This window comes from Athene noctua, chromosome 24, assembly GCF_965140245.1.
Source record: "Athene noctua chromosome 24, bAthNoc1.hap1.1, whole genome shotgun sequence".
In the NCBI taxonomy this organism is placed as follows: domain Eukaryota; kingdom Metazoa; phylum Chordata; class Aves; order Strigiformes; family Strigidae; genus Athene; species Athene noctua.
Genome location: NC_134060.1, coordinates 5,387,196 through 5,413,042, shown reverse-complemented (window position 1 = coordinate 5,413,042; position 25,847 = coordinate 5,387,196). Strand labels below are relative to the sequence as shown.

Below are 25,847 nucleotides of genomic sequence, written 5' to 3'. Positions count from 1 at the left end.
ATATGCGTTCAAGTCCTTCTGGATGGTGGAAATTGGGTAACGATGTCTTTGCAGAGGAGTATGATGTAGTAAAGCAAACTCTTGGAGCACTGTTAGATTCAGGCAGAGCAGTAGCAACTGCATCCCTTTAAGAAGACACATCTGGTTAAGATCATCTACCGCTTCCTCTGAAACAAGATTTAAAATAGGAAACCTCCCCTTCAAAGAGGCGGCTTTGTTTAGCAGTAAAATTGATTAATTACTGGAAGGTATAAACAAAACAAAGTCTTCTGTTGATCCCATGGGGTAGGACCTGCTATGGCAGAGATACTCCACAAATAACGGATGGTTTTACCTTCCTTTGGCCTCGTCACACTCTGCTCTCGGTCAGAAGCCAAAGAGCTCTGGGCCTTGAGGGACCAGCGAGTGTTGCTCTTGCCCAGTTTCAAGGGAGAGCATTGTCCTGATGGGTGTAGACCCCTCTGTCGGTAGCTGCAACACGGAGCATCAACTGCTCAGCTCAAGGGCAAGTGAGGACAAGAGCTCCAGCCTGAGCCCGTCTCTACCACACGTGAGTGCTGTCTGCTTTCATTTCTTCTCCCTGGCATGCGAAGGAGAGAGGGAAATAAGATAGGACAGGATTTATGTGATCTGGTGTGATCCAGAGTTCTGCAGGGCAATGTCAAAAGTATGATTCATTTCAACTGGCATCAGCTGAACGTCTTATCTGAGGCGTCTCAGCTCCTGCGCTGGTCAAGGGAAAAGAAACCAGAAATTAATTAATCCCCCTTCCCTTACACAGCTGTTTTGGGGTCGGATGTGTGGAAAAGCTGACTTTCCCCATAACTCTTGGGAGAGAGAGATCAGAGGACAGCTGATTTTCTGATGACTGAGGTCAGACATGGTGAATCCCCGCAGGCAGGATGTACAGGATGCTTTCAGTAGTAGTTATTGCATATGGTATTATAATAACACGGCAGAGTTTTTCTCCTCTCTCCTTACATCTGCTTGTGCAGGCTCAGGGTGTGATTAACCTAGAAAAGCTCTTGGCAATATTCGACAAGCACTGCTTAACTTTTGAAAACTGTCAGCTGGAAAATACCCCCGGCTGGAGGGGTTGGTGGTGTGGGTGCATGGCTCGGGTGGTCCCGGAGATGAGGTGTGTTTGAGCTCCTTCCTTGCAGGGCAAGAGGGTCAACTCATTCGCTGCTGCTCAAGCAGCTCAGTGTAAATCTATAGATGGAAAAATTCAATAGCCGCACGTGAGATCATGACATAGTCCCTCAAGAATGAAAAAAACTTCACCCTGATACTCCTGTGGGAGCTCAGCTTCAGCAGGTCTCATCAAATCACCACTTGAGCCCCTTGGCAGAGTGTTAATTATTTTCCTGCCTATTAGAGCCGTGTGTGTAATTGTTCCAGCACCTATTAACAGGGTTAGCGAATTACTGTCCCAAATGGCACCTTCTTTTTTTTTCCCTGATTTTCATCTAGATACAGTCACTTGGAGACTGGATCCAAGTCTTTTGCTTAATGTGGTGTCAAAAATCATTGCTCATCAGATGATCCCTTGCCCCTGGATCACTGAGAGGGAACCCATTTTGTCACGTTGGGATGCCGAAAGAGCTTACACTGTTGCCTTGGGAGAACTCCAGGGTTTGTGAGCCGGTTTGTTTCCCTTTTCTCCAGAAAATCATCCCAAATTTCATATCATTTCTAGGAAGATTAAGCAGCACATAGAGGAAAGCAGCACTCTGACAGCTGAGCTCCCTCTCAGTACAGGATTGTTTCTTCCCAGAAATTGCTTCTCTCTGGGTGAGAGCTGAGCCCAGAGCGGTTCTTCAGTTGCTGTTTAATTAGTTCGTAACTTCTTCTAGTGCAAGTGTAGATCTACATAAATTAACAATAATAATCTCTATAAGCACCTTTTTTTAAGGAACGGAGCTTTTTAAGGTCCCTGCCTCATGGCACAGATTCCCCACCTTCCCTTTGGACCTGCGCATTTCCTCTTTTCCCTGTTTCTTGCCATTTTTTACCCTGTTTTTAGCTCCTAGTCCTTGCTTCTTGCTATCCACGTCTGGGTTGGGATCTCCAGCCAAATATCCTATGGCAAGGGGGATGGGAACACATGGGTCAGGCAGCTCGGACCCCTCGTGGGTGGCTCTGCCACCACCCAGCTCCGCTGAGCCTCCAACACGTGCCTCCGTGAAAATCAAAGATGCGGCTTTTGTTTTTCTACTGCAGCCCCCAGAGATGCTCTAACAACTGAGCTTGACTCCTTGAACAGGTTTCAGCTAATAATCGCACCCAAATGTGCCTGCAAATATAATCAGTGGTAAATGTGCAGATATAATCATGCTGGGGAACAGAAGAGGTGCCATTTAGCAGCTCTAGAAAAGCCTGCAAAGAATCAGCTTTCTTCAGACTATCGGTCCTTGGGGAACGATAGCACATGCAATATTCAGTGGGACATGGAAAGCAACACAGAAAGAGCCATAAATATATCCAGGAAAAGTATCACTGAAGGAGCTTGTGAAGCTGAAGAGGATCAGGGGTCTGGAGAGCCTCCTCCACAAGCCACCACACCTTGAGACCGTCATTGACTCCCCTCCAGCTCATACTTACAGTGGAAGAAACCCACAGCTTTTACCCACAACATGATGGTGTTTTGGGCACCAGGAGGGTTCCCAAGTCCTGGAATCTTTGCAGAGAGCAAAGAGATGCCAGAGGGGAGCGGGTATGTGGGGCAGCCTGTGTGTGTTGCCACGCTGCTTGCCTGAGGAGCCCGGCACAGCCCTAATCTCATTATGGTATTTTCCATAACATTACAACATGGACATAATTATTACAGGATTTTCCGTTAGCCAGCCCGTAATTGAAAACTTGCTGGGGGAAACAGTGTCAGGTTCTCTAAATGAAAGTTATCTCTCTTGCTCTCCCCAACCCCCCCCCCCCCCCCCCCCCGGTTTCTGGTTGTTCCCACTCGGTCCATCTTGGGTCTGTTTGCTTTTGTCTCCTTCCTTGCTCAGTCCTTAGGTGGCCATAAAATATCTTCATTTCTGAAATCAGCATGGCTTAATCCTCTCCGGAGGGGCTATAGCCAGCATTTGTCACGGTTGTCGTTGCCTTTGTGCTGGTGGCCGATTGGCTGTGACCGTCTCAGGACTCTCACTGGGGTGCCGGGCAGCAGCGACCCGCTGGGATTACAGACGTATACATACAGGCACATGTGGATGGGGATGAGCTGTATGAGGCTTGGTGTTTTCTAGGTAAAACTTCTCAGCAGAGCACGGTGAGTGGTGTTACTTCTGCATTTCTGTCTGTGCATCCAGCCTCCTCACCTCTGCCGTCGGCCCAAGCAGCCGAGTCCTCTTCCAGTTGTGGCTCTTGGGGAGGAGGGGGAAAATTCACCCCGTGCCAAGAAACTCCAGCCAAGGGCTTTGAAGCTTGCTGAGGTCCAGCGGCAAGAAGTAAGACCTTGCAATGAAAAGGGCTGGGCTGTTTTAATTGCAAACAGCGTTACTGGCTTTGCTTGTTAAACGACTGCACGCGCTGCCTGGCTGCACCGCCGCCGCGTCCAAGCCTGTCCCACGCAAGCAGGAGCTCACGGCAGCTGGTCCCAGGGTCTGGAGAAGCAGCTTTTGGATATTTCTCCCCAAGAACCAAAGCACATGACGGAGCAGGGGAAGGTTGAGCTGTCCTTTCACTCACTTTGGGGTCCTTTGGGCAAGGTGAGTTGTGCGGAGAACTCTGCCCCAGCAAATGCGCTCGGGGGGGGGTGGGGGGGTGCAGGTTGGTTTTGCACGCCTGCTCGTTAGCATGTGGGGTTGATTATGCACAAGGAAGGGCAGGAGGCTGGCAGGGGAGGGAGCATGTGCATATGTGTGTGTGTGGTGTGTGTGTGTATGTGTGTGTGTGTGTGTGCACTGTTCCGGTTGCTGCAAGCGCTAATGTTTGCCATATGGAGCAGAGCACTGAGGATGCTGGGCTGACTGGGAGCGGGCAGAGCCTGGTCCTCACGGTGGGTTTAAGCTGCAGAATGTTATACCCCTGGGCTCGGCACTGGTGAGGCCGCCCCTCGATTCCTGGGTTCAGTTTTGGGCCCCTCACCCCAAAAAGGCCATTGAATGACTCGAGCGTGGCCAGAGAAGGGCAACGGAGCTGGGGCAGGGTCTGGAGCACAGGTCTGCTGGGGAGCGGCTGGGGGAACTGGGGGGGTTCAGTCTGGAGAAGAGGAGGCTGAGGGGAGACCTCCTGGCCCTCTGCAACTCCCTGCCAGGAGGGGGCAGAGAGGGGGGATGAGTCTCTGGAGCCAAGGAGCCAGCGCCAGGCCCCGAGGGAATGGCCTCAAGCTGCCCAGGGCAGGGTCAGGCTGGCTCTGAGGAAGGATTTCTGTGCAGAAGGGGCTGTTGGGCGTTGGAATGGGCTGCCCAGGGCAGGGGGGAGTCCCCGGGATCCCTGGAGGGGTTGAAGAGTCGGGCTGAGCCAGCGCTGAGGGATCTGGGGGAGTTGGGAACGGTCAGGGGGAGGTTCGTGGTTGGGCTGGAGGAGCTTCAAGGGGTTTTCCAACCTGGATGATTCTGGGATTCTGGGATTTGTGGGGACCTTTTCCCTGGAGCACACCAGCCTGGGACACTGGTGGAGGAGCGGGGATGTTCATGTGACGTGTGTAGCTGATGTTGTGAGATGAAACCGTCCCGGCACCGCTTTTTCTTGCCCCATCTCCCAGTGCGCAGTGTGGGGCAGGTGACACCGGGGTGTCTTGTGTTGTGTTTAGGTCACACATTTGCCTGGTGCTTGGCCTCACAGGAGGCAGGGGGTTGCACTGAATTCCAGATTTCCACTGTTTCTCCAGATATGAGAGTGTGAGATAAATGGGCATCTGCTGGCACATCTTGGCTCTCAGGAGCTTTGAGCTTCTTCTAGCTTCTCCTTGCAGACCTTCTCCTGCACCACAGCAGGGAACACGCTCGGTGCTGCCCTTGTGTCCCAGCAGGATTTAAGCCATCTCCCTGAAATGCTGGGCTTTCAACCCCAAGCCCCAAATTAAGGTTGAATTATGGGTAATTTCCACAGCCCTTCACAAAGGGGGGGTGAGTTTGCCTTTAGGCTTCCCTCCGGGGTGCAGCCGGCAATGCAGGGAGAGCCATTGGGTAAATGAGCCCCAGGGGTCCCACCTTAAGTAACCCAAGGTCAGGTGTCCCACTGAGGGATAAAAGCTGGGACCACTTGCAGGCAGGGGCAGTGTCTGTCTGTGAGGTGGGTGCCCTGTGCAGAGTTTTCTGTTGGGGAAGGACCTCCCGCCTCCCTGGGACTGGGCTCCAGTCAGGTCTGGCTTGTGTAAACACGGGCTGTGTAGAGATTCAGTAGGTGGCTTCCTTGGTCTTATGTGCTTGGCTTGTTGACTCGGTTGTCTCCTGTCCCTTCTATGGGAGACTGCGTTTCACCATTTATTCCCCCCATTGTTGGTGGTGCAGTGACATTGTTGGGGTCAATGGGACTGATGTCAGTTATGTATAATCTGACTGACTTGTTTGTACCCCCAGCGCTCACCCATGTACTGACTCTTTTGTATCAAATGCAATTTGGTTATTCGTTCATCTTTCTGCTGGCTGCGTCCTTTATGCTAGGCCTGATAATTGGCAAAACACTCCCTGCCAGGGTTGAGGGGAGCCCAGAGAAGGGGACAGGGGGTTTGTCCAGCTGAGGGTGGCAATCACACCCAAAAGGGTCCCACATCTCAGCTGTTAACCAGGGAAAAGGGGGTGCTCTGCACCCCACAGACAAACTACAGAGCTGGGTGGTTCGGCTGAGGCTGGAAAGGACGATGCTACAGCCCCGACACATGTGGGGTTTTATTTAACCCCTGGCCACATGCTGTTGTTCTTACAGATCACACAGAAATGAATCAGGGCTGAGCCTTCGGGTGGATATTTATAAGCTGCCCTGCAAGAGGTGTCTGGAGAGGCACCAGCTCCTGGTGTACAGGGATATCGAGGTGCTGAGGTTGGCACTGGAGGAGAGGTGGAATGAGGGGAACTTGTTATAAAGAAGAACGAGAGCAGGGTTCATCCATCACTTTCTCCTTTTTTCTTTCTTATTTTTAAGGTGAAAATGCATTTGCTGCAAAAAATCTGACTTTAATCTTAATTGCAGTCTTTAGCAGGGAAATAGTCTGGAGAAGCAGGCTCACTGCTAGAGGGTGATTTGCTACTTTGGTGGCCTAAAACTGCATGTTTCTGGATCATTTATCACCCAGGTGTCACCAGCAGTGTCTGTGACGGAAGGGGAATGAAGAGGGCTCAGGTAGCGAGGACACGGTGGTACAAACTGGTCCCACAAGCGTGACAGGCTCACAGATGCTGCAGAGCGTCAGAACAATGACGGAGATCCCAGCTCCCCATCTTGCCCCATTTCCAAAGCCATAACTACCTTTGCACACCCGAACAAGGAAAGACCTCACAGATTTGGGTCCGAAAGTGTCCTACTTTATCCCCAAGCTCATTGCCTGTCCCCAGAGCCCTCTTGCTCTGACAGTTTTGCCTGGGTAAGCTCCAGCTGTCGGTTCCATTTATCTGGGCTGCATTAGGTGGCTGGCAGGTTCCATTATTCCTTAAGTGAGCATATTCTTCCAAAATTAATCTTCTTCCTAGTGAGGTACAGCAGTTCCCACACGCAGGCAGGTGAAATTTCGCAGCATTCCAGACAGTGGTTTCCAGAGACCTCCCCCAGCAGCTGGTGGTCAGTACTGTGGGATGTCGAAACGCCCACATCATGCTTTTTTCCTGGTAAATATGGAAAAGTGAGATTAAAACTTCACCATCTGGGCTTTTTCTTGTATCCCATCAGCTGTGTATCTGCTTATTTTTATCTAGAAAATAGCGTATTGAAGGTCTATACCTGTTGCTAATAGATATTTCATCTGAGGTCAAAGTACAGTCCCTAGTTACACCAGGGGTGTGGGGAAATACAATTAAAAGCTCTCCATTCTGCTCATAATAATTAAACAAGTGCACTTATTAGCCAGGGCGGATCCATTTCTGATTATCGTTGGTAGGATCTGGGGGTGACTAGCAAGATGGCATTAGTGGATTAGGGGTCAAGTATCCTGCACTGGGACTTCTGGAGTGAGAAGTGGGATGTCCAGAGGATGTGTAGCAGGTGGGGGGGAGGGAGTGGAAACTGGGGTTTATATATCCCAGGACTCGTAGGGCGTCAGCAAAGCAGAGCTGGGACCTGCGCTGGGAACCGTCCGGGAGCCGCAGCTAAAACCCCACCACGGTCAGCGCTTGGAAACGGGGCTCCACGTCCCCCCAGGCTCCTTGCTCCGTGTCCCCCCAGGTCTGTCCCCAGCTCATCCCGCTGCCGCCTCCAGTGCTCAGGCTCCGGCCCCGCTCACAGCCCAGCCGGGACCTGGGACCCTCCCCAGCACCAGCCCGGGGTGTGGGGAGAGATGCCTCCAGCTTTCCTGCAAGGCAGGAGAAGACATCAAAGGCACCAAACCCCTGACTCATGTGTGTCCCGCCTCAGCCCCTCTCCCTCCCCACCCCAGTTTGCATCATGGAAAATAATGTCTGTGGGCCTCCAGCCCAGGCCGCTGGCTCAGCTCCACGGAGCAGCTCAGCTCCCTTGTGCCCGGGGTCGGCTGAGATATGAACACAAGTTCCTTCTCTGTCCGGGGAGGGGGCATGTTTCCTCCTTCCTCCCCTGATGCTGCATCTCTTCCCCTCTCCTGGAATAATTATAGCTGCTCGGGAAACACCAAGGAAAGCCAGCAAAAGAAACCATTGCCTTTTCCTCCTTCCTTCCTTCTTATCTGCCAGCCAGAACCTGTTAAACCCACAGAAGCTCGGCTCTTCCCTGCTTCCCTTTTCATTTCAGACCCCCTGGTAAGAGGAGACATGATAAAATGCAAGATTAAATGCCTAATACCTAGGATTTGGGATTACCGAGGCCAGGCTGGATGGTTGGAGGTAGAAGGATGTGTCTGGTTAAAGGGAGGTTTGAACTGGTGATGCCTTCCCGCATCTTCTCTCCCGTCTGTGGCATTGAAAGGGAGGGCAAGTGTGAAAGTCCTGCACAGACCCATCCCGGAGGCTTTCAGAAATGAAAGGTTTCCCTCGCTGATGTTCAGGGGTGACCTTGGGAGGGGGTTTCTGCGTGGGGCTGGGGGTGAGGTCTGAAATCCCCACGGCAGCAGGGTGAGGATCCATGGGGCCAAGCCTCCTGATTTGTAGGTAACGGCATCGAATATAACCTCTATCATAAACCAGCCATACATCAGCTTGATATCCCCTCTGCTTCTCGCTCCATACTGGAGGGTTTCAGGCTTTGATGGCTGGGAAGATGCTGCTGATTTATTCATGGCCACTTCCCACCCATTAGCTGTAAAAGCTCTCATTGCTCCATCGATGGACCCACTCCTGTCCCTGCCCGGCCTTTGCTGGGAAGGTCAAGCACAGTGAGATGGTGGAGCCTGAATGATTTCCTGAAAACAGCCATTGTGCCAGGTTTCCATCCTCAGCATCTGACCTTTCCAACAGGGAAGGAGAAGGCTGCCAGCAAATGTCCTCTGTGTCTTCTTCCTTTGAATCTTCTCACTCAAGAAAATTGCAAAGATGAAACTGTGGTGAGCTGGTCTGCCTTCCTCCCAGCTGCTCGCTGGCTGTGCCATATGGCAAACAAGCTCTGCTCCGGCTTGCTTTGGGTGGAAATGTGCCCTTTGGGTGAATCGCAGCCCTGCATAAACACCGTGCCCGTTGAGGAGGCCACCACATCTCATCTCTTTGAGCAGCCAGGGGGTCCCCAGGACCTTCCCAGGGGAGGGAAAATCAGGTGTCTGAGCTGTCAGAGGGGAATGAGCTCCCTGAAAGCTGCTGTTTAATGCCTGGGTGCTCCTGCCCTTCAGTTCCCTCTTAGCTTCAAACCCATCACCCTGCTCTGGCCCCACACCTCCACCCCACATCTGTTTAATTTTACCACCATCCCCTTTAAACACGAGCAGGGAGCAGCTCCAGCCCTGCTGCCAGGCTGGTGTCCCCGGGGCCTGGGATTGGAAGGATTCAGGGGGCTGTGCTGGGGTTCTGGTGCTATAGGGTTGAAATGCCCCACTGAGACCCTTGCGGGGGGGGATGCCCTGCCGGGAGCATCGTGGTGAGATGCGTGGGAGCCTTTCGCATCCTCCCGAGCCTTAGAAAGTGAGAGATGCTCTTTGTGTGCGGCGGCTCTGTGCCTGCGAAGCGATGTGGGTGGGGGGATCTGAATCTGTCGAGGAAAGGACTGCAGGGGATGAGCTTATATCCAGGGATGAAGCCGAATATCCCAAATCAAGAAAGCTTTGTGTCTGAGCTTCACTTTGGGCTTGTCCAAGGGATCGTGCCCAAGTCCTCCTCCCTCCCAAGGTCTCCGCTCGTTGCCTGCACACTGGGATGTTGTTTGAAGCAGGGACAGGGATAAATGCAGTAACGTTTGAGAGATGCTGAGATGCAGCTGATGGGTGAAGGAGCAGATAAATGTGTTAGTGCTGAGACACTGCTCAGGCTCCTTCCGCTCCCCTGACCTGCAGTAACTAAATTCAGCGTACAACAAAAGTCTGTGGCCATCATTTTTATTCATTTTTTTAAAAAATTGCTAATCCTTTAGAGGCTTGATAGCAGAACCAGAGCCTTCTCTGGGGCTGCTGGGGGAGCTGGTGCTCAGACAGCAAGCGACACCATTTCAGTGAGCACATATTTGTAAGGGCACCTCTCTGGTTTGGGGAGATTTGCTGTATTTGGGAAATGCAGGACTCAGTTATCTATCCTATCCTAATCCTACCTTCTTATCTACCTTATCCTATCTTTATCTATCTTATCCTATCATATCTAGGCAATAAGGCCTATTAAATGTGCTGACCTAAGGTGTGTCCTCAGCTTGCAGACCAAGGCTGGTGAGGGGACGTTTTTCTCTTGTGGCTGCCCAGATGCCTGAGCCCTGGGGTTTTCCTCGTGCGATGGGCTGGAGATGCTCAGCTTCTGCATCAGCAAAATGAATATCGAAGCATTTTTGGGAAGGGGGCATTTGGCACAGGATGGCTCCGTGTCCCGCTGGGGGGAACAAGGAGGGGGGACATTGCCAGACCCTCGGTGTCACCTCTGTCAGGCTGCAGGCGGGGGACAGCCCGCTCCCCCTGCCACGCCAGCACAGCAACCTCCTGATGAAGGCCTGGTGCCAATGAGGGTGTGATTTAATAAGGGAGGGGACAAACGAGGGACAGGAGGTGTGGAGGGGTCAGGAGCATGGACCCCAGCCCGGCAGCAGGACAGGTCTCCCGTCAGGGACCGGGGTGAGATCTGGGCCCGCGGAGGACGAGGCCTTCCCGGTGAGCCCCATCCCTTCAGAGCGCCGATGACTTCAGGGCTTCTGCAGCTGCAGCCGTCATCCCTTCGCCGTCGGTTTGAGTTCTCTTCCGAGCTCGTTCCTGAGCTCCTACAGTGATGGGTTCAGCAATTCAATTAAACAGGGTCTGAAAACGCATTTCCCTCTCTGTATGATGGTTTCCTTGGATTCCCCCTGGGATTTCTCCTGCAGGATGAGACATCACAAAGATCCCTCCCCTCTCCCCCGACCCGCTGGGGTTTTACTGAGCTGCTGTACCTGCCTGCCCTCAGCAAGAGCCCAACCTGCCCTGAGTGCTGCCCTGCCCCTGCCCACTCCACCAAAGCAAGAGAGGGTTGAAAATACAAATTACCTTCCCAAGAGCCATGTGGAGCTGGAGATGTTATGGCTTATTTTGAAATGAAAAGGCAATCTCAGAATATTGCATTTCTGTGAAATATCCCATCCCAGCTTTAGCTGAAGCACTTCACTCCAGCTTTTATTTTTGTCACTTCAACATTAGCAAACACTAATGCATAGTAATTTAGAACATAACCGAAATGACAAACCAAAACATTTTGATGCAGGAACCTCTACGAAATGTGAGGAAGAGCTAGAAGGACAAGCCTTTTGGCACATTTTGGGATGATCCTTCCTAGACGGTCCCTTTTCCCATCAGGAGTCGGATCTCAATTGCTTGTGTGACCAAGCAAATGAAACAATGGCCAGATGCAGCTTCTCTAGAGCAAAAACCCCTCTCCTGAATGCTTCTGGCTGCTTAAAATTAGGGCACTGACCCCCAGCCCGAGCCATCTGCTGAGGTGGTGGGTATGTACCCCATGGGAGCGAGCACCTTCCCTCTAGCTCTTGATTCTGTTCGTAACATATAATGTATATTCTGCTTTAAAGAGACACTGGGTGAAATTAAAACCAGCTTCAATGCAGATTCCCGCCCCCCCCCCAGCTTGTGCTAATGCTGCGTTGTCAGAGCTGGAAATGCAACTGGCCACTGCTGGTCCCAGGTCTGCAGCGCCTCGCTCCCCACTCCTCCTCCTCCTCCTCTTCCTCCTCTCCCCGAGCAGCTGCTGGAGCATCAGGAATGCAAATGCAGCAGGCAGTGTTATCTTCCCAAATATTTTCTGTCTCGCAGGGGTAGGTTTCTGTGGACTTTCACTTGCATAAAACTTCACAGAGCTGCGTTTTGGCCTGAAGTGATCAGCCTGATGTTCCCTTCAACTGGAAAATGTTTCTTTTTGGTTACTTGTGTGGAAGGAATAATTCTTTATGAGGAGCTCCACAACCCGTGAGCCCGGTCAGGCGTGGGGGGAATTGCTTTACATGGCAGTGGAGGAGAGATCCCGTAAATCAGATCCCACCTTGTCTCCTGTACAAGTACCACTGGGTAGAGAATAAAATACAGCATCATACAGTGCGGTATGATATGTGCAATACAGGAAAAGTTTGCAAAACAGGATTATAAATCACTGGAAAGAGAAGAGGCATTCAGTTTAAAGCTTTGGAAATATATTAAAACTCATTTTGTAAATTTTGTTAACTCGCGTTAATCTGTGAAAATATGCAGGTTTTCTTCTGTGTGGAGACGAATGACATTTCCAGAACTCCAGCCTTTAGGCTTTTCCAAGTTCTCACTGAAAAGCCGGAGATAATTACTTTTCCAGGGACATAAAGATAATGACTCCACATTTACAGAATATGATTAATAACAAGTCTGTTTATATTTACAGTCACTTCACTTCCCACTGAAACGGGGCCACCTCCGAAGCAGCCCATGGAGCTTTTTATCCCACAGCGCTGGGAATCTGGCACTGTGGTTATTTCCAGGCATGATACCAAAAAAATCTCTGAAAGGGACTTTGGGAAGATGCTGGCTCATCCTCCTGCTCCTAATGCCTTGCCTAAATCTCCTTCCCCGCCTGCCTTGGCTTCGGTGGATGGGGGGAAAGGGTTTTCCTCCTTCTCTCTGCAGCAACCTTGTGAATATTGGGGAAGCTGCTACAGCCTCTCCCGCTGGAGGGGAGCTGGATGGAAGCGGGGTGAAACCCTCGTGCCCTGCACGTGTCAGCTGCCAGCAGCTCAGCAGGGGATGGGGGTCTGATTCCTCAGGCAGAGATTGCTTCCAGCCACAAAATAGTGTGCCTCTTCCCAGCACAAGGAGTGTGTGACCACGGGCCAACTGCGCTACAGCCCTCACGAGGCTTTTTATAACCTCTGCAGCCGACTTGGTGGTGGGAATGCATCGCGTCCCTGCTCCGTGCCTCAGTTTCCCCATTACCAGGGAAGGGAGAGGGATGGCTGGCTGCTTTGTTCCTTGTACTTCTTCAGAGCTGGCCCATGAGCCCCATCCCTGCTGCTCCAACCCCCCCAGGGCAGCATCACTGACCCCAGCCAAAAGCAGACAAGCCCCTGCAGGTCCCTCAGCCAGAAAGGACACTGCTAGCAAGAAACCTCCCTGCTAAGCTTTGCCTGCTGCCCAAAATACCTCTCTGGGTGGTGACCCTGCTTTGACAGGCAGCGTTGCCGCCCCATCACCTCCAGCACAGGTTGGCAGAGGCCTCTGCCAGGTCGGAGACATCGCGGAGGCTCCTCTCTCCCCTCTCTGCTAATGGGGAAGGCTCCGCAGCCTCGGGGAGCCGGTGCCAAATCCTGCTCCAACAGCTGTATGTTCTCCAGCATGAGTCATCCCCTCCCCGAGCTTTCAGCCTCTCCATAACAACATTCCTTCTCTCTGATCTCAGATCCTGGCTGTGATCTCTCGCTGTCTAGTTCTCCTTCCTCCATCCACATGGTTCCTCCTGCCCAGGCTCAGTCCCCGGCCGAGGCAGCAGAGAGCAGAGGAGGCTTTGCCAGGATCACTAGAGCTTGAAACAAGGCGTATGCAGATCCCCTCCCTCCCCCAAAATCAAGAGGAGGTGCCCAATTACCATGAGATTCATTTTTTCTCTCTCTGAAGAGACACAGTGACGTCAATTCTTTTTTGTATTGTTTTTTGTTGTTCCTCCCCATCCGAGGCGAGTCTGTAAGAGCAACCGCTGCCCACCCTCTCCCAGAGCGTGGGGAAAGTGCTCTGAGCCTTTGGTCCTGCACATCTGTCCTGCCACGAGCTCTGCTCCAGGGCCTCCTCACTGAGCCCCTTCCTCTCTCTCCCTGCTGTCGCTTTTGTCCCCAGTGGTTTCTTTTCTCCTCTTCACCTCTCTGCTCCTCCAGAGGTGATCCCATTGCCTGCAAGGACACAGGCAACTGCAACATCCACCTCCCCCTCCGTCAGCTGGGTACCGCCGGAAGGGTGGAAGGGCCAGGCTGAGCTCTTCCTCCTCTGCAGGAGCTTGTCCCCGGGGTGGTCCAACTTTGCCCTGGAGGCATCTTACATCACGATAGTGGTTGACCCACAGGGAGACCAACCACTCGGGGCACAGAAAACGGCTTTCGAGCAGGCTCCTGCATGGGGATGGGCAGTGCCTGATCACGACGGCCCTCTGCCAGCTCCGTGCTGCCAGATCCCCCCCTGCCCGCGCTGCCGAGAGCGCTGACCCTCGCTCCTAAAGCCGCCGGCGCTGAGTTCTTGCCGCTCCCCCCCTCTGGCTCTTTGGCCGGCTCCGCCTGGCACAGGTACAGACTCTGAATAGAAATCAAAATTTGCTCAAAAGCATTAATTTCTTCTGGATCATGGAGTGCCCAGATGGTCTCCAGTGGTAGCGAAGGGAGACCTTGAACGTGTCTCCTGAACAGCATGAAAAGCCGAAGTGAAATATCATTCCTGCCTGGGCAGTTGTGTTTGTTATCTTGCCTGGATGGCCAGGATGAGCGAGGCACCGCCCCGGTCCAGCAGCGTGGCTGGCATCTGGCACCCACAGCTGTAATCCCTCACCTTGCCCAGCGCTCATCGCTCGAGAAACTCCCAAGTTTCCCAAATGCTGCTTTAACTGAGCCTGGCAGGGGGTCGAGGGAAGATGACCCTGTCCAGCATCTCCACAGCGTAACCCAGAAGTGAGGATTTTATTTCTCTCATTAGTGACTCACTGGAGGATGCTCCCCTGCCAGAGACAGGTGAGGAACCTGACATCCTGCACCTCATTTCTGAGTTTTACACCTAAAAACCTTTCCTGGGCAGTTCTTCTTGCCATAGAGCTGGCTGACTGGGTTCTGCATCTGCTTACGGACCATGGGGTGCCAGTGGCAAAATCACGCGGGGAATTACAGAGTTGGTTTTTGTGGCTCCCTGGGGAGAGCAGGGGTCTGGCTTGATGCTCTTCAATTTACCACAAGTGTGGGGAAGAGGGGGAATGCAGGCTCGGTACATTTTTAATCAAAGGCTGATAAACAGCCTCTCTGCCTGCAAAACATTGATGGCCCGGGGGGTGTAACAAGGCCAAATGTCCTCAGCACTTACCAGTGTGTTGTGGTGTTGGTGCGTGACTGTGCTGGTGAAAGCTGGGATCAGCTGTGTCAGAGCATTGCGATGGGCCACCACCCGTCACAGCTTTGGGACACTGCTCGCTGCCCCACGGGGATGGGGATGTGGGGGTGGGAATAGGGGGCTGTGGGGAGGGGGATGCGGGGATGGAGATGTGGGGATGCAGGGATGGGGGTGCGGGGATGGGGGTGCGGGGATGGGGATGTGGGGATGGGGATGTGGGGATGGGGATGCAGGGATGGGGATGGGGATGTTAAGATGGGGATGCGGGGATGCAGTGCCATGATCCTCGGGCCTGATGGAGAGGTCTGCGTGTGTCTGGCAGGTTCAGAGGGAGGAAAGCAAAGCGCTGCTCTCAGAGCCAGCCCCGAGCAGGAGCTCTGCTCTTCGTGCCTGCCTGGGGCAGAAGGTGCCCCTGGAACCTGCTTTAAACACTGCAGGGGGGGCATCAAGCGCTTCGGCCCCCAGAATGGACTTGGGGTGATGCTTTTATCCCAACTGCGCTCTCGCAGCTGGATGGGGAAACCACTGCAACCCCAGTCCCAGCGCGGACTGGCCTGGCTGGGAGGAGTGGGATCTGCTGGGGCATCGCAGGGCACGGCGGGGGTTGGGGCTCTGTGCCGCGGGACTGGGAGAAGGGGCTCCGGGCTGCGGGGGGGGGGGGGGGGGGAGTGTGTCCCATCCTGCGCAGGGGGGTGCCGGGGCTGGGGTCCCCGCTGGGCAAAGCTGAGGGGGGTCCCGGGAGAGGCGGGGGAAAGCGGCCCGGCCCGGGGGCTGCCCGCCCTCCTCCCCCCCGCCGCCCCCCGAGGCAGGACAAGCCCCAGCGCTCCCCGCAAGCCCATCGCAACTTTCCCACGGCCGGGAACCGGCTGCCGGCCCCGCCGGAGCCCGCACCCCGGGGGGGTGTCCCGTGTCCCGTGTCCCGTGTCCGTGTCCCCCGCCCCGTTCCCCGCCATCCCCGCGCTCCGCCCCCCGCGGGGCCGCGGCCGGGGCCGGGCCGGGGCGGGGACCCGGGGCCGGGCGGAACCCGCCGCCCCCCCCCTTCCCCGGCACCCAGACGTCCCGGCGGTGGCGAGGGCGAGCCGGGAGCCGGTCGCCCCGCTGCCTCCCGCCGCTCCATGGCCCCGGCAGCGGCGGCGGAGCCCAGCGCCCGCCACCCCCGGGGGACCGGCCCCGGCCCCGGCCCCGGCGGGAGGCGGTGAGTGAGGGATGGGGGGGGCGGCCGGGAGGGGAGCGGAGCCCCGGGGGGGGGGCGGGTACCCACGCGGGTTCACGGACACACGGACACAGCAACCGGCCGGACACACATCGACCCCGGGGACACCGCGGGCACCCGCGGCCAGGGGGCACCCACGGGGCACCACGGCCACAACCACGCACACGCGCGTGCAAGCCCACGGTCGGACACCACCCCCGCCCCCGGCTGTAGTCGCCAAATCCCGGCACTTTCTGCAGTTCCCCGAGGCTCCTCGCAGAGGGAGCGGGCACGCAGCTCATCCCCACGCAGGGTCTGATGTGGACACTCGAGAGAGGAGAAGCGGGTGGGAATTACCCCGGTAGCTCCTGGAGTTTGGGGTCGGGAAGGCCTTCAAGGGGCTCAGCTTTGCGGCTTGGGGGGGCTGGGGGGGAACGACCGCAGCCACGGCTCCCGCCTGGCTTCCAGGTGGGTTTGGATTCCTGTGCCTGCAATCAGGGAAACGGGGTTTTTGCAGAGTAAAGAGTAGGGGAGATGATGGGAGGTTTAAAATGCTGGAGGCAAGAGTAATCCCAGCTGGGAATACGGCCGGGAACTTCGCTGCTTGCAGGCAGAGTGGGATGTGGGTCCCTGGGGTGGGAGGAGATGGTTTATATGTGTTTGTACCCGCTGGATCACTTGGGCCGTGCCTGGGAGCGGGGAGGACTTGGCAGCCCCCGGAGTCCCGTCCCTCCCTCCACAGTGGCAGGGATTTTTCAGAAGAGCAGCAGGGGAAGGTGCCAAATTCAGACAGAGTTTTGTCCTAATTCCCTGGAAATCCCAGCCGACAGATTTTTTTTTTTTTCTCCCTCCTTCCTTTTCTCTTGGCCGTGAGGATTTGCAAGGTGCTTGGCTGCAGCCCTGCATCCCCGGGTGCCCTGTCACCCTGCACCGCTTCCCGGAGGCAGGAATTCTCCCAGGAAATCCCCCTGAGCTCCCCACTCCTCCTCCTCCTCCTCCTCCAAGCAGGCAAAAAGCTGCCATTAGAAATCCGCTCTCTGTTTAAATTTAGACGCCTGCATTATCTTGAATTTGGATTTATTAATTATTTGCATCTGGTTCATATCAAAAAAAGTTGAGCAATGCAGATGTCCTGATTTCGGCATCAGCTTGGAGGAGAAACACAGAATTTGCCAGCATTTCTATTGTCTCCTTGAACAATGGCCCGTCAGAAGCAGCCAGGAATTACGATCCCCTCGCAGGGGTCTGACATGAGTTAAGCATCCATCCAACTTGCGTGAGCTCCTCGCCATGGGTGACTGCTGCTCATTTCCCAGCCGTAGAGATTAGTCTAATTAGCAGAGCAAATCTGGGTAAGGCAAGCTCTTGTAATTAGTAATCAGCTGGATGTTTCCACACACTTTCTTTGCCTGAGGGGTAGAGGGGAGTTTAGCGGATGGCCCCGTTTTGGAGCCGGGAGGAACTTTGGAGAAGTCAAGGTGAATGGAACTGGAGCTGCTGGTGGCACTGGTGGCACTGGTGGCTTTCCTCGCTCCCAGGTGTTGCTGCATCCCATTTGCTCATCGGGACCTTCTCGCCCGGGGGAGCCTGTCAAGCAAAGGGTGGAAAGCAAAGGGATGGACCCGTCTGTGTCCCCAAACCACCCCAGCACCGTCTCTTCCCGTAGCCTCCTGTCCTGGATCGTGGTCCAAGTGACAGCGGTGGCCCTGGTGGCTCATGGCTGCTCTTTGGGACGTGTCACCTGAAGATGGGAAGCCAGCAAGATGCTTCTCAGCAGCTTGGCCTGGCGTGGAGGTGACGTCTCCATCAGCCAGTGCTTCATGGAGGTGGTTGTGTGTTCATGTCTTGTCCATCCCGTCCTTCGCTCGGGGAAGCTTCAGGCTCTGCTGCTCCTGAGGGAGAAACGAGGTGTGAGGGACGTGACACAAGGGGTGTTTCAGATGGATGAGCCATCACCTTTGGGTGGTCACACCCAGGGTCTTCCGCGCTGGACCAAAGTTAAAAATGTATCACAAACCCAGTTAAAACCAGGTGTGAGACCCCCAGCCCAGGACCAGAGGGTGGTTCCTGCTGGGAAGGGGGATAATCCTTCCCATGCCGTGATAATTGGTGTTACTGGGCTAATGTGGAAGCTTCTATGAGGGAACGTAATTAATTAATATTGATTAACAGGTGTCCCCAGCCAAAGCTGAAGCTGCAGACACTGATTTGTCACCGCATTGGGAACACGTTTGTGCTGGGGTCACAGCGGGGAGGTTTTACCCCTCAGGACTGAGTCCGGAGGAGGCTTTGCAGTTCTGGACTGGGAGCTGCTGGTGGGTACTGGGATGGTGACAGGGTGTTCTCCTGCTAGGAGAGACCCAGAAAGATGCCCAGCAGCTTTTTGTCATGTTTTTTCTCTCTGGACACCTTTGATGTGTTAAGCCAGGGGGGAGTCGGGGGGGGGGGGGGAATTGAAGCAGACTGAGAAAACTGGGAAAGGAAGAGGCACCACACAGGCGAGGACACGAGGCCTCAAACCACCCCGAGCGTCCGAGATGCTGGATGCCCCACGCACCACCGGTGCTGCTCCCCCACTGGTTTTGCTGCTCCTCGAGCCGGGATGGGGGTAAAATGGGGAGCGGGGAGCCAGTGCCTGGGGGCTGCTCCGTGCGATCCCCTCCCTGCCCCGAGCCGGGGGCGGCGTTGGAGGTTAGGCTGAAAAAGGGAGTTATTTTTAATCGTCACATCTCGGCACAGACTGTCATTACCATTCTCCGTACCTTCCCCGGTGGGTGGGGAAGCCGGGGGGGGCCCTCGCAGCACAGCTCGGCGTGTCCTCACACCCAGACTGCGCCTGGGTCCCCCTTCCCTGCGGAGGGGGATTTTGGGGGAGCTCAGCCACCACCAGCTTTGGTGTCACGGGCTCCCTCAGGGGCTTGGACAAGACAGTGTGGGCTGCTCTGTGCCTGGGAGTTTTGAGGTCTCACCCATCACCGCAGCCTTTAAACACACTGTGGGTTTTGCTGCCTGATTTGGCACAAATTTCAAAATCAATTTATTCCTGAAATCAGGAGAGTGGCTTTAAAGTCACAATATTTTGGGGGGGAAAAAAAAAAAAAAAGGGAAAAAGGGGATGCTTTCTGTTTGTCAAGTGTTTCTTGAGAGTTCATTAGAGCCTGGGCTGCTCCCAGTACCAGCTCCTCAGGGGGATGCTCTGCAGATGTGATGCACAGGACACTGGGTGCAGGATGGGATCACGCCCCGAGGACGGGCAGCGCAGCCCGGGACAGCAGTGATGGAAACGCTCTCCCTGAGGAGACGCTGGGTGGTAAATCCCTGCTGGCGTGGTGGAGTCCGTCCCGCAGCAAAGCCCTTTCCAGGTGTGAGCCAGGCCTGCTCCTGGAAAGATAACTGGCAAGGGGGATAAACCTGAAAGGGGGAGGGAGCTGCCCTCAGTGCTGCCCGCGCTTGGCCCTTTTCCACAGGGTGTTTTTGCAGCTCTCCAGCACATCACCGAGCTGGCTGGCCGCTGGCTGGCATCTCCCAGGCACAGCACAGCCCCTCATCCCTCAGCTGGAGGGAGATTTTTGAGGCCAAATCTGCTTTTTGGTAACCCGTGGCATGCTGCAAGTTCAAGCTGGCAGCGTGTTCGTGGCATCCCGAGGGATGCAGGGAGCCACCTGCAAGAGGGACCCTTCCCACGTCCCGCTTTGCTCCGCTGCTGTCGGATGCGTTGGGGTTTAGTGTCAAATTTTAGGAGCGTCTGTCTGAAGGCGGCAGGAAAGGATTGGGGTGGGAGGGTGAAGCCAGCAATACGGCTTTGTGATGGGGGGGATTAGAGAAATATTTGAGTTTATTTTAATGCTGGGCTTATTGCGGGGATTGGAAGCTTAACTCTGAACCTGGCAGCAGAGCAGCCCTCATCTCACTCCATAACGCTAACGGCATTTACATTTCTATCCTGTCATTCGTTCCTCCCCACCGGGAGATGAAACCTCAAAACTGGAGATATTGGGTCCGGTGAACCACGGCTGCCTCCGGCCTGGAGGGAGGTGGCCGGGAACCCTGAGCCGAGGGACCGGGGTGTCCCCCTGACCCAGCAGCCCCCTCGGGACCCCCGGCCCTGCCCTCCAGCTGGGCTGTGTCTGGCGTCGCTGCTCCAACATTGAATTAATCCGTTCGCGTGAGTGTCGGCGTCTGGGAGTTGCAGAATTGGATGGCAACGCTGGGGTTTATATTTTTTTAATTTTTTTTTTTCTTTTTAAAGAGCTTATATAACCTTGGGGATTCTATTAATAAAAATAATGGTTTTGAACTCTGGGAACAACCAGCCCCGGCGATGAGCAGTTAAATGCTCCAACTTCAGAGAGCGGGCAGCTCTCCGGCGGCGAGGAGATAAGGGGAGAAGCGCTGGGTGGTGGCAGGGGCTGGGGAGAGGGCAAAGGGGATTCCCTGCCTGCAGGCAGATCACTGGCATCAGCCTGAACCTCCTGCCCTGTGTCTCCATCCCTGTGCCCGGGGGAAGGGAGTGGGGTCTGGGGGGCAGAGGTCTGGGGAGTGGGGTCTGGGGCTGGCCCCCATGGGTGCGGGGTGGATGGGCACCCTCTTGTCCTGCTGCGCCCATTTTTAAGCGTCCCAGCTCGCACAGTTTAACCCCAGGGCCGTATCCAGCACAAAATTGTGGGAAGAGCAGCCAGGCACGGCCCAGGTCAGCATCACCTGGACCCCCCACGACACCCTGGGTGGGACCCCGGGAGGAGGCTCGTGGTCCCAAGAGGTGCTGGGTTTGGCCCCCCGGGGGCTTGGGCAGGTTCAAGGAGGTAACGGTGGAACTGGGTTTAAAGAGGCACAGCTGGGGGGTGTGTTCAGTGCCACTTCGGGGGCCATGAGCCCTGGGGGGTTGTCATGCTCCCCCCCCCCAGCAGGTAACAAAGAGGCTTTGCTTTGCTCTTGCAGTTTAGAGGGGTCTTACTTTTTTTTTTTTTTTTTTTTTTTTTTCCATCCCTAAGTAGCCAGCAAGGCGTTTAAAGGGTTTGATAGAAAATTAAGAGAGATTGACTCTAAGATGGTAATTAGAGAAAGCTGGGACATAACCTAAATCAGGGCACTTGGAAGCAAAAAAACCCCAGTCTTTGGGATGTGTTCAAGTGCCTGGTTGTTTCCCTTTAATAGCAAAATATTTTAAAACTCATTTTTCCTCTCAGGGTGAACACTGCATTGGGTTTATTGTGTTTCCCCCTTTGCAATGCGGGATTATCAGCTTGTTTCACAGAAAGGTTTAACACTCCACTCACTCAGCAGTGGGCTGTGGGTTTGGGTTGTTTTGTTTGGGACTTTTTTTTTTTTCTTTTCCCCTTTAAATCTCCCCTATTCAGATTGTCACAGCCTGACAGCCTTGTGCCAGGAACACACTGTCATCCTGAAACTCATATCTTTAATTCCTTTCCTCTGATGCTAATAACACCTTAAGATGATTAAGACTGGGAAAAAAAACCCCTTAGTATCTTATTTTTCTGCTGTTGGTGATGCTGGTTGCTGGCTCGCGGTGCTTCATTCATTTGGGGGAGTAAATTAGTGCGGTCACCCTCCTCCTGCCTTCCCTTTGCCCATGCTGGGGTGTTTCTCCTTCGTTTTACTTTCTGGCTTTTAATTGCTGAATATCAATGCTGCCGGGCTACCCAAACGCTTTTCTTTTGCAATTTAAGATGCCACAGTGCGGCGAGCCCCCTCCCACAGCATCCCTTGGCTGGGGGCCACCCTGCAGCGCTCCCCGCTCACACCGGTGACGTGGCCCCGGTCCCGGTTCGGGAGCAGCCCGGGCGGTGTGCCCGGGACAGCCCTGGCAGTGCCAGGAGACGCGGGCGAGGGCACGGACACGCCGTCCTGCCCGGGCTGCACAGCCCCGGCCCACACCACCGCCCAGCGCTGGGCACACAGCAGCGAGCAGCCGGGCTGCAAGCACACAGATTCCTGTCAACGTCAGGTTATTTTTTAATTTATTTTTTTTTTTTAAAGATGTTTTCGGTCTGGAACGCGTTCAGAGCGTGTTTTAGCTTCCCTGTATCACGGGGCACCGTTTACCCTGTGCACGATGGTGCCAGCCCAGCTGACGCTTCCCTGCCAGGCTGGTCACCGGCTGGTTTTGGCAGCAACTCCAACACCTTCTTGCTCATCTAAGAAATGAAGAACTGGATAAAATGAAATACGCTCTGGAAAGCCCTGGAAATCCTTGGATGTGGAGCTTTACCTTGGTGTGTGCGAGGGCAGGACCCTGTGGATGCACCGAGCAGGTTGGCTTCCCCCTGGAGCAGGAAACAGCAGCAGATCAGGAAAAATGCCTCTTTCAGCTTGAATCCTGCGTGGGTGCTGGGTTGGTGGGTCCCATGGTCTGACAAGCGGCTCGAGTGCGATGAGTTGTTGCTTTTGGTTTTTAGGTCACGTTTGGATAGCGAGCTGAAAGGACGGGGGAACTGCATTGTTTGCAGGGCCCCGTGCGGTGCCAGACCTTTGGTTTGGGTTTCCACGTGCAGCCGTGCCTCAGTTTCCCCAGCGGGCAAATAAATGGCCCCTTCCCTCACTGCTGTCAAGCTGAGCTGGCTGCTGGAAGCCTTTTGGAGGTGTAGTGGGATTTGGTGACCCGGGACAGGTCACTTGGGCTCCCCGATGCCAGCGATGTCTCTGTGTCGGTGCAGCATGTGGCACAGCAGGGTCCCAGCCGTCCTCGCTGCCCTGTGCCACCCAGGGGGTTCAGGATATGAGTTCTGAGGCTTTGGCAGCGCGGGCAGAGGGAGCTCCTTAGCCCTTCCACTGCTCTCGAACGGGGAGAGAGAAGTGGCTAGAGGCAAGTAGGCAGGGGAGGGAGGAGAGCAGAGCTGCTGGCCCCTGACGTGGTGCAGCCTGTGGGCTTGGTGTCCCCTGTGCTCCCAGCATCCCCCTGCTCCCAGTGTCCCTGTGGTCCTCACTGGCTGGATGGTTGCACTCAGAGTTGTGGTCAATGTCTCGATGTCCAAGTGGAGAGCTGTGATGAGTGCTGTTCCTCAGGGGTTGGGGTTGGCTCTGGCGCTGTTTCACAGCTTTGTTGGTGACACGGACAGTGGGATCGAGCACCCTCAGCACGTTTGCTGACACCACCGAGCTGTGTGGTGTGGTCACCCGCTGGAGGGAAGGGATGTCATCCCGAGGGACTGGACAGGCTTGGAGGTGGGATGTGCCAACCTCATGGAGTTCAGCAAGGCCAAGGGCAAGGTCCTGCCCATGGGTCGGGGCAATCCCAGCACAGACACAGGCTGGGTGCTGAGTGGACTGAGAGCAGCCCCAAGGAGAAGGACCTGGGGGTGTTGGTGGGTGGAAAACTGCCTGTGAGGCAGCACCGTGCGCTGGCAGCCCAGAAAGCCAACGGTGTGCTGGGCTGCACCCAGAGCAGGGTGGGCAGCAGGGCGAGGGGGGGATTCTCCCCCTCTGCTCCGCTCTCGGGAGACCCCCCTGCAGGGCTGGGTCCAGCTCTGGGGCACCAACAGCAGAAGGACACGGACCTGCTGGAGCGGGGCCAGAGGAGGCCACGGAGATGCTCGGGGGGCTGGAGCCCCCCCTGTGAGGACAGGCTGAGAGAGTTGGGGAGTTCAGCTGGAGGAGAGAAGGCTCCGGGGAGACCTTAGAGCGGCCCCCAGGGCTGGAAGGGGCTGCAGGAAAGGGGGGAGGGACTCGGGTGTAGGGACAGGGTGAGGGGTAACAGATTTAAACTGAGAGAGGGGAGATTTAGATTAGACACAAGGCAGAAATTCTTCCCTGTGAGGGGGTGAGGCCCTGGCACAGGCTGCCCAGAGAAGCTGTGGCTGCCCCCTCCCTGGAAGGGTTCAAGGCCAGGTTGGACGGGGCTTTGGGCAACCTGGGCTAGTGGAAGGTGTCCCTGCCCGGGGCAGGGGGTTGGGACTGGATGATCTTTAAGGTCCCTTCCAACCCAAACCTGTCTGTGGTTCCATGACTCTATGCTCCCAGTGCCCCAGACCCTCACTGATGCCTCTTCACCTTTTTCTCCTCCCCATCCCGCAGGAAGAGTGGCCAAGCTGGAGACGATGACGGCTGAGAGCGCTGAAACCAACGGGCCCATGCGGGAGCTGGAGGCCGGGGGGACGAAGCCACCAGTGCCCCCCGCCCCGCCCCGGCGCCGGGGCCGCAGGCTGCGGCACAAGTCACCGCCGGAGGTCCCGGTGAAGGGGCAGCTCCGCATGCGCTCGCCGTCGGGAGCCTTCGTCATGGTGGGCATCTCGGTGGTCCTGGTGGGCATGACCATCGCTGTGGTGGGCTACTGGCCCCACAGAGGACCCGCGGGCACCGGGGCCAGTGTGGGGAATGCCAGCACTGCGGGGGACATGAGGAGAGAGGTGGCTGCCGGGCGCCACGTGCCCCACAGCGAGAAGCTCAAGCTGGTCGGCCCTGTCATCATGGGCATCGGGCTCTTCATCTTCATCTGTGCCAACACTATGCTCTACGAGAACAGGGACATGGAGACCCGCAGGCTGATGCAGAAGGGGCTTTACTGCATGGCGGGGGGTCTCCCCGAGGGCTCTGGCCCCGAGGTCGGTCACTGCCAGCACGGGGACAGCCAGCCCGTCCCCAAGGCCAATGCCGAGTGCGTGGAGGGCTGCTACCAGGTGGATCTTTCCTGCCAGCCCTGTCCCGGCCCCGGCAGCAAGTGGTCTGACTGCTACGGCCCCAACAGGCTCCAGACCACGGCCGAGTTCCTCCAGCACCCAGCAGCATCCCCCACCGCCTCCCTCCTCAGCCTCCGCTCCAGCACCTCTGCCGAGGCCAACCTCAGCCTCTCCTGCCACGCCGGAGCCGAGTCCCTCCTCTCCTCGGCCGTCGGTGCCATGGCGTTGCCCATCATCAAGCTCAACAACCGCTTGCTGGATGCGGCAGCGCGGGGGGCTGGCGGGAGGGTGGAGGGGGGCCCCACTGAGCCCCCCCGTGAGACACCACAGCTCCCCCAGGCTCCACTCTCCGGAGGCAGCAGCATCACACCCTGTGGCCAGGACTGTGGTGGTGGTGGTGGCCACATCATCATCAACGTGGATGGCAGCTGTGCCCGTGCGGAGCCGGCGGTGGCAGAGCTCAGCCCCGATGTGCAGCTCCACACCCCGGGACATTCCAAGTCCCTGGACCTCGGCCAGCCGGGGGTGCTGCTGGTGGCCCCCATCAAGGACCGTAAGAACCGGAGCTGGCCCCGGCTGGACCACATCAGCCTGGTGGGTTACGCCAAACTGGAAAGTACTGGCGAGTCCTCGGACCGGCTGCTGGAGCCCAGCGAGCCCCCGAGCCGGGGCGAGCCCCGACCCAGCTCCTGGGTGGTGGGGGTGGAGCAGGGCACACAGGTCTGACATCCCCAACGCCCTTGGGGACCGTGATGTCACCATCCCTCATCCTGGCCCCCAGCACCCACCAGCGACCCCTAAACCCCACGTCCAGGAGGGGTTCAGTGGTGGCGTTTTTAAGCAGATGCCAAGAAGGAGTTCTCAACCCACTGCTCCTGGGGGAGGACTGGCCTGGGGTGGGATGTCCTCTCCTGGCTGCCTCTCGACAGCTTCCCAGTGGATGCCCTTGGCCTTACAAGCCCTTCTCCTGGTGGCTTTTCCAGAGGAACCCTCACTTTGAGACCCAACACAAACTGTGGGATGGGGACGTGGGGATGGGTGAAGCCCCACCAGTCCCCACAGCACTTTATTTCAGCGGGGTTGGGTTGGGGGGATGTTTTGGGGGAGTGGGGTCCCCTTGACCAGCCTCAACCCACCAGAACACTTGCTTGACCAGAGCAAAGCCCAACGGGGCTATTAAATACTATCTCGATGCCATGTGGTCCCACCTTGCCTCGTCGTCTTCCCTGCGAGATGCTCGGGATGGGCAGCG

At 55.9% G+C, this 25,847-nt stretch overlaps 1 protein-coding gene across 4 annotated transcripts; it reads left to right on the top strand.

The window, feature by feature from the left end:
• The first annotated feature begins 3,609 nt into the window (after positions 1 to 3,609).
• TMEM200B (transmembrane protein 200B) lies at positions 3,610 to 25,665 on the top strand. 4 transcript variants are annotated; one of them, XM_074926071.1, is made up of 2 exons: positions 3,610 to 3,710; positions 23,994 to 25,665. In XM_074926071.1, the coding sequence occupies exon 2, from the start codon at positions 24,017 to 24,019 to the stop codon at positions 25,319 to 25,321; it is 1,305 nt and encodes a 434-aa protein (XP_074782172.1). In that variant the 5' UTR covers positions 3,610 to 3,710; positions 23,994 to 24,016; the 3' UTR covers positions 25,322 to 25,665. The 4 variants fall into 4 exon arrangements, with proteins under 4 accessions (XP_074782172.1, XP_074782171.1, XP_074782170.1 ...); XM_074926070.1 differs by lacking the exon at positions 3,610 to 3,710 and adding an exon at positions 14,298 to 14,400; XM_074926069.1 differs by lacking the exon at positions 3,610 to 3,710 and adding an exon at positions 15,819 to 15,965.
• The last annotated feature ends 182 nt before the right edge of the window (positions 25,666 to 25,847 follow it).